Here is a 12,500-nt window from a genome sequence, read left to right on the forward strand (position 1 = left end):
TAGGAATTTTAAGGAGTTACTAACTGTGTGTCTCCAGGAGAAGCAGTGGTCAGGAAGCGATTCATTCAAACAGGTTCCTTACTTGGAAAACTATGCATCCCCGGCAGATATTAGGTAATTTTTACTCCATAAGTAGCTATTTTAATCAGTTCATATGTGTTTTCAAACTGTTAAGACAAACATTAAAGCTCAACTATAATTTCAAGACAATGTCAAATGGATTTATTACACGGGTAAGCCTATTGTGAGTGAAAATTGGTACTTTGGGTCTGAATATTTCATCCGTGTAAGTAATTACACTTTTTTCGAGGTGTTAGTCACAAAGCAACAGTAGAGCCTGTTCCCCCCCATAACATAATGCTGTGCATCCTGCTTTTATTGCTGTGCAGTAGGATATAAGTGGCATTAAACAATAAATAAGCAAACAGAAAATTGTATTCAGATTAACTTGCCTTCTTGGTGGTTCGTATTCAGTGCTTTACTGCATTTGTTTTTGGAAAAATTATGCAAAATCGTTAAGGGGGGGCTACTACTAATGTAGGGGGGGGGGGCTAAAGCCCCCCTAAAATAGGTGTAACGACGGCCCTGATGTCAACACAACATATTACTTCCTGGTTTGAGGCTACAAGCACAAGTGGAGGGCGCAAGGTTGCATATTGGAATGCACTCTGTTGAGGTTTATTACGCCTGCTGCCAACCTTGATCTCATGATGAATATTTACTTAAAAATAAACTCATATTTACTAGTATAAGCAATTTAGAGTACGTTTTTGCAGCTATTTCTGGACATTTTAAAACACCTGACAATCCCCATAACTCAGGTCAGTGTTATTTCTTCATCGTGCACCAGGTTCATCATAACATTTTAAATTGTAGTTATTTCTAACGGCCTTTTTCAGCCTGCCCAGGAAAGAAGTTAACTGATCTGCAGAAGCCTTCAGATGATGTAGGCCTACACCCTACCTACACGTTAGGCCTAGGCCTACTGGAAATATGTAATGGGTTGGCATAAGCCAATAGGCTGGTCAAACAGCTACAATATATTATTATTGGCATTTTAAGATATATATATGATCCAGTGTGGGTTTTCCCAGCATCTATTTGGATATATAAGATGCAGTAGCCAAAAGTCTGAAAAAAAATCCTTGTGGTTTCAATGAATATTCATGTTTTACTTGAGGCCCGACGTCTTGACGTCAGAGCGGGTGGACGTCACGTTGCGCCATTTTGAAAGTGCAGTGACTGGAGTGGCTGGGCAGCTTGCAGAGTTTGAAAGTTTTGCGGTTTCTACATTGACGAAAACTAGCCAGTGCTGGTGCCTGCTGAAGACACAGGTTTTCGCCGGAGTGACAATCTGCACGGTTGCTTTGATCGCCGGAGTTTTCGCTGGTGATTTTACTGCAGTAAGCCGGCAGATTGGCATTGCAAGACTGCCTCGCCAAACTGACAAGCCCTCTCAGCATGGCAGGTAAAGAAGGCTCCTCTGCTAACATCTACGGCTAAGCTAGAACTAGCCCTCCACTTTAGCTTATGCAATGCTAAAGTTAAGGGGCTGACGAATGGTGTGTGTTGCTGGATTGGTCGTATGAATCTAGGACATAAACACAGGTCCGGGGATGAACAATCAATTGCAGTGACTCTACCTGTCATATGGGGCTTAGCTCAATTATGCCACTAATGCCAGTGTGTGCTGCAAAATCAAGCAAACAAGCCAACGCTAGAAGGCTAAAGGAAGCTAGCTAGCTAGCCACTGCTTCTTGATAAGCTAGCAAGAGGAGAAGCGAGCCTTTAGTCTTTATCGGGCCAGAAGCGCACACTGCAGTCATAAACCGCCTTCGCTGTCTGATTAGAAGGGGAACACACCTCTGTTACGCAAGTGAACTAGCTGACACTAGCTTTGTCAGATGCCACTGTGGCTGTGATGCCCATTCACGCTAACTGCCATGCTAGCTTGCAGCAGGGTGGCTCATTTTGAAACGAGGGTGACAAAATTGAAGTGTTTAGGAAGAGCTCTGTGCTTGCTTATGTCAGATCTTGTTATTGCACATTGCACCGTGTGTGTGTTGTAAATGTTAGACATCCGGAGCATGCATGAACCTTCTCTGGGTTCGCTCGTGTTGGAAGCTAGTGCAGTGAAACTTTGTATCATCGGCCATGTAGCCTTCTAGTGCTAGCGGCATACAGATGAACTGGCCACCGCAACATCAAAGTAACTTGTAATGTAACTATATTCCAACGATACACTGGTTACTCTGTAGATGTATAAGAAATGGGTCTTCTCGCTCCCGTGTTGTGATGTCCAATGAGGAGTTCAGACAGAAGGAAGATGTTCTCGGCCTAGACTAGATAGATAGATGGTGGAATCCCGCCTCGGTGTTGACCACAAAACACTGTCGGGTCGGGTCGCGTTCTTTGCAGCTGTGTAGAGTAGCGGATGACCCATTACATTACATTACATTACTTAGTTGACGCATTTATCCCAAGCAACCTACAGTTATTTACAAGGCATTGGTTACAGTCCCCCCTGGAGCAATGTGGGGTTAGGTGCCTTGCTAAGGGGTTAGAACTAGTTTATTTACCACCGGCGCTGGTAGTGGAGGATGGCCTATTATTATATTACATTACAGTAAATTGTCTGCGTTTATATGTCACCTTTCCACTCCTTCGAGCACTCCAAGCGCTTTACATTGAGTGTATGCCTCACATTCACCCTTTCACACTCACATTCACACACCGGTGGCAGTGGCTGCCATACAGGGTACCACCCTGCCACCAGGAGCAGTTTGGGGTTAAGCACCTTGCTCAAGGACTCATCAATGGGGTCAGGTAGAGCAGAGCGGGGCTTGCACCTGCAACCTCCTGGTTGCCGAACAGGCTCCTCTACCACCTGAGCCAGGCGACACTGCGCTTGGCTGACTCATTTATCCCATCTACAGTGTATTTACAGGGTATTGGTTACAGCCCCTCCCTGGAGCAGTGTGGGGTTAGGAGCCTTGCTCAAGGGGTTAGGTTATTTGCCAATGTGTGGTGGATGACCCCTCTGACTAATCACACACACACACACACACAATCTTTGTTACTAAGATTCGCTTTTCTAATTGTTGGCCTACATGAATTCGTCTGTGTTTTGCCACACACACACACACACACACACACACACACACACACACACACACACACACACACACACACACACACACACACACACATCTCTTGATTCTTGTCTCCTCACCTGACACATCCACTGCTGCTGTCCTCAGTTGTGTGTGTGTGTGTGTGCGTGCATGTCATGAGCAAGCAAACACAGAAAAAAATCAGATCTACGATAAAAAAAGATAAGATAAAAAGAGTGTAGACATTACATTAATAGAAATAATAACAGTGACAGCAGCAATAGTGTGTGTATGTTCCAGGACTGAGGTAGTGCAGGTAGGTGCAGTCCCTGGTAAAGTGTGTGTGTGTTCTTGTGGGGTAGTGCAAGTCCAGTCCAATAGTGGAATACAAAAAGTCAAAGTTGTGCTGTACTACACTGTATTGTCCAACATGGTCCATTGTAGTCCAGTGGTCAAGTAGCAGCATTTAGCAGCATAGTTGGAGGTGCAAGTCTCATAGTGCAAAATCAGAGAACTGCGCAAACAAGTGGCAAGATCCACCGCCTAGGATGGCATATTTGGAGGAGGAGATGCCACTTGTACCCCTGAATAGGCTTCAGACCAGTATAACTTTTTTACATTTCATGTAAAAGACACAATACTGCTACTTTAGTCTTGTTTGGGGCGCTGTATTGTTTCTCAATAATTATTGTAAATAAAGTAATGAAAATGTGTGTGTGGGCCAGGCCAGTAACATATTTTTAACGATTAAAAAACATTAATCGACAATTCATCTGACAAGAGACCCAGGTGAAATGGGCGTGTGAAGAGGGGTGTCAACAGTGGGAATATTTAAATCACCTTTTGGATTAAAGAATTGAAATAGAATTAATTTAAATGTGGTATCTTATCTCAATTTTTAATAAAAAAAATTAGATGTAATAGGTTTTTTTTCGAGAAGCATTGAGATTTCTGTGAGAACGCAGCTTATCAATTAATCGTAAGCCGACCGATAAGGCTATCGACTAATGATTAATGAATTAATCGATAATTTGCATCCCTATCTTGCAGTGGTGTGTGTGTGTGTGTTTGTGTTGGGGATGTTAACCAGTATCCGTTTAACAGATAATCAACCGGATCAACGTTAACCGGTTACATTTTCTGCCATCGGTTAACTGGTTATGATAATAATAATAATAATAATTATTATAATAATTTCCTCCCTAAAAGCCCACAAAAAAAGCTATAATTTTGAGGTTTTGGTGATATTTCAGCATTTTCCATCTGGCGACACTGGCTGGACATGACAGGTCCTGTCTGCGCAGCAAAAAAAAGGGCTTATGTGAAAAATAAAATGTACAAAATTCAGTGCTGTGCATATCAGGCACGCGAACGTTATTATCATTTAAGATTACCGGTTAACCACTGGTTCATGAGTCTCAGTAACCGGTTAAGATATTTTAAAATTTTCGCCATCCCGTGTGTGCGTGCGTGTGTGTGTGTGTGTGTGTGCGTGTGCGCGCGCGCGCGCTTGCCTTATTTGAGCCCTCTCTCTCCTCGGGCCCTGATGATGGGGACGGGAAGGTCTAGTGGTGTTTCTATGTGGTGTGCGCACCTTAGTGTGTATGTGATATTCCTAATGCACATATTTAATATTTAAAAATGTGTGTGTGTGTCATGTGCTGGTGATGTGGATGAGGAGGTCCAGTGGTGTTTCTAATGTTCATCTAAACTGTGTGGTGTGTGGTGTGTGTGTGTGTGTGTGTGTCAGGTGCTGGTGATGGGGACGAGGAGGTCCAGTGGTGTTTCTCGCAGGTGAAAGGAGCTTTTGACGATGACATCGCAGAAGGTAAGCAGCAGACTTTAATTAATACACACATACGCACACACACACACAGGCCCGCTGCTGACAGTTTTGGCGGGGCCCGGGACAGTCATCTAAAAGGGCCACCCCACCCAGTACGATCCCCTTCTGAGACAAGACCTGTGATGTGGCATTGCCATGGCAACGTCGTCTTCTACACCAGACGCTATAGAAAGGCATCATGCATCATTCATGGTGTCACGGCCACTGTTACCATGACAACCTCATCAGCACCCGTTCCAGTCACCATGGTAACCTCTACAGTGGTGATTCTCAACTGTGTTTTGAACAAATGCCCCATTTCATCATAAGCCTGCCAACACCCCCTGTAGTATTAAAATAATAACAAAGTATTGGCCCCCATTTCCAACTAAGTCCTGCCCTCGGTCAGCAGTCTCACCCCCCCCCTGTTGAGGAACAGTGCTGTACAGCAGCATCTAAAATCTAAAGCACTACTATGGTATCCTGCAGCATCACTATGGTAACCTCTACAGCATCACGTTGTTGCTATAGTAACTTGCAGCATTATGTACAGCGTTACGATGGTAACCGCTGCTGAATCATGTGGAGCATCACCACAGTAACCTGCAGCATCATGTAGTTACTATAGTAACCTGCAGCATCATGTAGTTACTATGGTAACCTGCAGCATCATGTTATCAAAGTAACCCAATAAACACGTTTCTATGGCCCCATGTGTAGTATATAGTTCTAGTCGTCTACAGCATCATGTATGGTGGAGCGTTACTATGGTAACCTGTACAGCATCATGTATGGTGGAGCGTCACTATGGTAACCTGTACAGCATCATGTATGGTGGAGCGTCACTATGGTAACCTGTACAGCATCATGTATGGTGGAGCGTCACTATGGTAACCTGTACTGTATAGTGTAGTGTTACTGTATTAACTTCTACAGCATCATGTTTAGTGGAGCGTTACTATGGTAACCTCTACAGTGCCATGGCGCTGTCCCAGGTCAGTCCCACCAACTAACTTGCAGTCTGGTGTAGAATCAGCAGTCTGGTGTAGAATGCCCACAGCAGTCTGGTGTAGAATGCCCACAGCAGTCTGGTGTAGAATGCCCACAGCAGTCTGGTGTAGAATGCCCACAGCAGTCTGGTGTAGAATGCCCACAGCAGAGCAGTCTGGTGTAGAATGCCCACAGCAGAGCAGTCTGGTGTAGAATGCCCACAGCAGTCTGGTGTAGAATGCCCACAGCAGTCTGGTGTAGAATCAGCAGTCTGGTGTAGAATCAGCAGTCTGGTGTAGAATGCCCCCAGCAGTCTGGTGTAGAATGCCCACAGCAGTCTGGTGTAGAATGCCCACAGCAGTCTGGTGTAGAATGCCCACAGCACAGCAGCCTGGTGTAGAATGCCCCCAGCAGTCTGGTGTAGAATGCCCACAGCAGTCTGGTGTAGAATGCCCACAGCAGTCTGGTGTAGAATCACCACAGCAGTCTGGTGTAGAATGCCCACAGCAGTCTGGTGTAGAATCACAGCAGTCTGGTGTAGAATGCCCACAGCAGTCTGGTGTAGAATCAGCAGTCTGGTGTAGAATGCCCACAGCAGTCTGGTGTAGAATCACAGCAGTCTGGTGTAGAATGCCCACAGCAGTCTGGTGTAGAATGCCCACAGCAGTCTGGTGTAGAATGCCCACAGCAGAGCAGTCTGGTGTAGAATGCCCACAGCAGTCTGGTGTAGAATGCCCACAGCAGTCTGGTGTAGAATCCACACAGCAGTCTGGTGTAGAATGCCCACAGCAGTCTGGTGTAGAATGCCCACAGCGCTTCAATATGGTGTAGAATCACCACAGCAGTCTGGTGTAGAATGCCCACAGCAGTCTGGTGTAGAATCAGCAGTCTGGTGTAGAATCACCACAGCAGTCTGGTGTAGAATGCCCACAGCAGTCTGGTGTAGAATGCCCACAGCAGTCTGGTGTAGAATGCCCACAGCAGTCTGGTGTAGAATCCCCACAGCAGTCTGGTGTAGAATGCCCACAGCAGTCTGGTGTAGAATCACCACAGCAGTCTGGTGTAGAATGCCCACAGCAGTCTGGTGTAGAATCCCCACAGCAGTCTGGTGTAGAATGCCCACAGCACTTCAATCTCCCACATTTTTGACCAGTGAGGGGTCATCACTAGACACTAGGGATGCACCGATACCGATACTGGTATCGGTATCGGCTCCCGGTACTGCTCATTATACTCGTACTCGTACTCGTCAAGCACTTGCCGATACCAGCTATGAGTACTACTATTACTCAAAACAATGCAAATTCTTGTCATGTTCTGTGGACTTGAAATCAGTATGGAAAAATGTGCCACCTCATACATTTACTAACATTTAAATCTACATGGAAATGGACAATAAAAATATCACAGGCGGAAAAAAAACAAGGCTATGCATTTATTTTCATTGTATTTTGGTGGTATAAGGTATCGGTATCGGTACTCGGTATCGGCAAGTACACACATTAATGTACTCGTACTTGTATCGGTTTTCAAAAAAGTGGTATCGGTGCATCCCAACTAGACACGAACTTAACAAATCTTGTGTATGAAGGGGTCACCAGTGACGTATAGTGCCCAGGGCCACCGCATTGGCTAAATGCGGCCCTGGCTGCTGGTTACTATAGTAACACCATGATGATGCATGATGACATACTGTATGAATGAGGCAGAGAGAGAGAGCGAGAGCGAGAGAGAGAGAGATCCAAAATGGGTTTGACGTTTGGTGAAATAATGGAGATTTTGCAATCGGTACCATACGATCACTGCCTCCCTTATCCTACTGTTACCACACACACACACACACACATACACATACACATACACACACACACACACACACACACACACACACACACACACACACACACACACACACACACACACACACACACACACACACACTCCCCTCTCCACAGCTGAATGGGGCCTGTGTGTGCTGTGTGACGAGGGGTTTGTTATGGGTTATGAGTAGGGCTGGGTATCGCAGCCATGTTCCTGAATCGATTCGATTTCGATTCCTAGGGCTTTGAATCGATTAATCACGACTCAATTAGATTTGATTCGATTAATTCCGAATCGATTCAATCCGTTCCCTTCTTGGTGCCAGCATTTCCCCCAAAAGATGCTGGTGCCTATTTTTATATAAAAATGTCAAAGTGCTGTGGCTTGACAGTGTTAACAGATTGCTAATTTGTAATAAGTAGGCCTAGGGCTGGGCGATTCACCCTGAAAAAAAAATCTAGATTTTTTTCATTGCCAAACTCGATTCACGATTCACGATTCGATTCAATACCCCCCCCCCCCCAAAAAAAAAAAAAAGAAAAAAAAACTTGGTGTGTGTGAGTGAAGCCTACTCGGACTGGACCAGTTTATATGGACATGGGGTAGCATATAGCAGGGGTTTTCAAAGTGGGGCCTGGGGACGCCTGGGGGGGCGTGAGAGGATGCCAGGGGGGCCGTGGCAGATTGGCAGGGAAAATATAGCAAAATGAATTGAATGACCTAACTAGCCAAAATAAACCAAAAATAGGCTTAAAGGAGGAATATTTTTTTTCTTTACAATATTTATTTATTGTGCTTTCTGTAGTACCTGAATGGTCTTAGGAATACACAAACTTTATGAAGGTGTGAGACTGGGTGCACAGAAAAAAAGTGTGGCACGTCCCATGTCAGGGGGGGTCTTGGCTGTATCTACCTGTATGCGGAGGGCTCATAGTAAAGTTTGGGAACTCCAGGCCAAAATAGCCTGATGTAATTTATCTCAGGACATTGGTAATAGAAATTACCAATTGGGATTACATTGAAACATCTCAGAGAAAGAACAAAACATGTGAGGGGTAAACACTCAGGCACTGTTGAGATTTGTCGTCACGTGCCATCCATCCCCGCAATATATTAATGATGCATTATAGTACAGATGTATGGAGGCTCTTGTCCCAGATGAACAAATTTAGCAATTGCCAGCTGGTTTCCCATCAGAGCCCATAGTAATGCGTCTGAATACATGTCGATGCATCTGAACACTGCTGCGTTAACACAGCGAAAACATTTTGGAGCAACACCCTAAAACAATGCTTACTTCAAGACGGTAACGTTTGCAAGCCTCAGTAGATTAGATATCGCGTTTCATGCATTTAATCAGACATCAGCGCATTCGCACATGATTAGAACCAGTTTTACAGCCGGTAATTTCTCCAGACTGCAACAGGTGGTAAAACTCTCGGCGAAGTTTACCGATATCGCCGCTATCTTTACTGACATGGCGCGTTCAGACGCGGTTACTTTACCACAAGTCTCCTAACTAGTCCCGTCCGAGTAGGGCTTTAGAGAGAGGGGGAGAGAGCGCGCGCGAGAGACAGAGTGCTCCGGTTGCTTGGGTGTGTGTGTGTGAGAGAGAGAGCTAGCGAGAGAGGGAGGGAGAGAGATTCCTTTCAACTCACATATGTTGGTTAAGATAATATAGGCGAGGAAGCAGCGCATCCAAAACTTTAAGCATATGTTGAAAACCTCTCTTCTCTCAATAAATTGGAAGCATATCGTAGTAGGTAGTTCTAGCCTAATTGCATCCGTGATTGCTTTCCACCCTGCGCCACTCTTGTGGTAAGGGTAGAGTAGTTTGTTTAGCATTTTCTCCGCGAGATGTTTTCGTTTCAAATATTGAAACATGCCTGTAGTCCGGCTGCTACGACGTACAGCTTATGACAATACTGTCATTCACAATTTACAAAGTGGTAGGTTGTTTAATTCATCATTGGCAAAACGATAGGAGGTAGTGTCTCCTTTTTTGAACAGGAGCCCGTATTCCTCACCCGTTTCACTATATTTCTGTCAAACCATTTCACTCACCACGTTTGTTTGTGCTTGTAATGGGGGAGGAGACACAGAGAATGCACTAGGTAGGCTAGACCTACGTCTTCGCCAAGTGGCGAACGTAATGCAATGCGCTGTGCGCTTGGATACATAAACTGACAGATGATTAAAAAAAAAAAAAAATCGTATAACGCGATTTCTCAAAAAACAAATCGATTTGACGTTCAAACTCGATTTTAAAATCACATCGATTTTTTGCCCAGGCCTAAGTAGGCCTAGGCCTAATTGACTAATACCTACTGGGTATTTTCCATAGACCTAAATTAAACAAAAAGAACGAAAAGAGAAAGAAGCAAAAAAATAAATATTGTGCATTGTGAATCGATTATGTGAATTTTAGATTAAATCGATCGATTATCAATTAAATCGATTATTTTATTGGTTGTTATGGGTTATGAGGTTGTTGAAATGCCTTTTACACTCCACTGCTTATTCCTATTCTGAAGCAACCAGCATACTACTTCAGGGCAGTGTGTGTGTGTGTGTGTCTGTGTGTGTGTTATCTAGTGTGTCTGTGTGTGTGTTATCTAGTGTGTCTGTGTTTGTGTGTGTGTTTGTGTTTGTGTTTGTGTTTGTGTTTGTGTTATGTTGTGTGTGTTTGTGTGGTTGTGTTATCTAGTGTGTGTGTGTGTGTGGTTGTGTTATCTAGTGTGTCTGTGTGTGTGTGTGTGTGTGTCTGTGTGTGTGTTATCTAGTGTGTCTGTGTTTGTGTGTGTGTCTGGCAGTGTCACTTGGTTAGTTTGTGCGACAGGAGAAGTCAGCTTGGAGAAAAAGCAGAAATTGGGTGTAAAAAGAGTAAAAAGCAGAAATTGGGTGTAAAATGATTCACTAAGAAGCTTCCCCTGTCAGCAGTGCTGAGGAGAAGAGCCAGCTAAGTGTGTTAGCTGCTAACATCCTCATGTTGTTCAGCGGCTAGCATCAGCAGTGCTGAGGAGAAGACCCAGCTAAGCTTGTTAGCTGCTAACATCCTCATGTTGTTCAGCGGCTAGCATCAGCAGTGCTGAGGAGAAGACCCAGCTAAGCTTGTTAGCTGCTAACATCCTCATGTTGTTTAGCTGCTAGCATCAGCAGTGCTGAGGAGAAGAGCCTGCTAAGTGTGTTAGCTGCTAACATCCCCCATGTTCAGGACAAAAAGCTGCTAGCATCAGCAATGCTGTGTCTACGTCACGCTCTTCTACTTCCGGTCAATGGGGCTTTAACTCGTAAAGATTTTGAATGAAAGTGAATGGGGCGGCGATTCAAGCTAAATCCTTATTCCGTTTGACATGTCCTCTGGCATTGTGGCAGTGGATTTTACAGATTTGGATTGGTGTTGTAAGACCACACATTTTCGACAGGCAAGAAAAGTTATTTTAGTTTTTGTACAAGACTAGACTTAGTAACAGTGCGCCTCAGGTATTTGACGTGAACCCAGGCTGAAGGTGCACAGCCAGCCCTACCGCTGCACCGCGGCTGAAGTGGCTGCACGTCAGACATTCGACTTTTCTTGTTTAGTCCAAATAATTACATATTTTTGCACGCACACAGCTTCACTTGTCAAGCGATTTGTGAGTTGACAACCACGCTATGCATTATCATTATTTTTGAGGGTACAGCATGTCTAGGGGGAAAGGCGAGGCGAATCAAAAAATAGGTTTCATCCATAAGATCCCAGTCAATTTTTTACTGCCCCATGAGCTGACTGATAGGGGTGGAGAAGAGCTACGTGTTAATTGCTAGCGCCCCCAATGTTGTTCAGGAGAAAAGCTACATATGTTAGCTGTTAGCATTCACAATGAGAAAAGCTATGTTAGCGGCTAGTATTCACGATGAGAAAAGCTACATATGTTAGCTGCCAGCTGCATTCACAATGAGAAAAGCTACATATGTTAGGTCAAAGAGGGTGGAGTAATAAAGTGGATTCAAAACGCGCCCACCCAATGCAAAAGAGTGTGCTCAAGTTGGGTCTCCTAAGGGGGCGTTGTCCCTTATTTTATTTTTGAGGTGTTTGCACATGACGTGCGCTACCGCCATCTACAGCGCTAAGGGGACTTCGAAGGTCTAGGTAAAGGGCGTTCACCCGACATAAAGTGGATACCAGAAATTAACTAGAATTATGTATCTCTGTCCATAAGATCTCTGGTTAGATGCGAGCATTCACTATGAGAAAAGCTACATATGTTGGCTGCTAGCATTCACAATGAGAAAAGGTACATATTAGCTGCTAGCATTCACAATGAGAAAAGGTACACATGTTAGCTGCTAACATTCACTATGAGAAAAGCTACAAATGTTAGCTGCTAGCATTCACAATTCCCAATGTTGTTACTGATCATTGTTGTGGAGAAGGCCATCCACGACTGTGCTTCCAAAAACCTGTCTCACTTATCCTGATGGTTCAAATGTGGCATTGAAGATGGTAATGAAAATGATGATGGTGATGATGATGAAGATGGTGTTGATGGTGGTGATAACGATCTTGTAAGCTTTCAATGTGTGTGTGTTGATGAGCTGACAGTTGAAGACTTGTATTCCTTGTATTCATTGTGTGCGTGTGCGTGTGTGTGTGGTAGCGGACGTTATCTCCACGGTGGAGTTCAGTCCGTCAGGAGAGCTGCTGGCCACTGGAGACAAAGGAGGACGAGTCGTCATATTCCAACAGGACCCCGAGGTACACACACACA

General features: G+C 44.6%; 1 protein-coding gene across 1 annotated transcript in view; it reads left to right on the forward strand.

Annotated features, from left to right (window-relative positions):
* Positions 1–1,221: 1,221 nt before the first annotated feature.
* LOC134445573 (serine/threonine-protein phosphatase 2A 55 kDa regulatory subunit B alpha isoform-like) overlaps positions 1,222–12,500 on the forward strand; it is a 26,070-nt gene continuing 14,791 nt past the window's right edge. The window contains exons 1-3 of the mRNA XM_063194622.1: positions 1,222–1,468; positions 4,864–4,941; positions 12,390–12,487. Of these exons, the coding sequence (XP_063050692.1) occupies positions 1,462–1,468; positions 4,864–4,941; positions 12,390–12,487 (183 nt within the window). The 5' untranslated portion in view covers positions 1,222–1,461. The remainder of the gene's footprint in view (positions 1,469–4,863; positions 4,942–12,389; positions 12,488–12,500) is intronic.

The sequence above is a fragment of the Engraulis encrasicolus genome, chromosome 3 (assembly GCF_034702125.1).
Source record: "Engraulis encrasicolus isolate BLACKSEA-1 chromosome 3, IST_EnEncr_1.0, whole genome shotgun sequence".
NCBI lineage: Eukaryota > Metazoa > Chordata > Actinopteri > Clupeiformes > Engraulidae > Engraulis > Engraulis encrasicolus.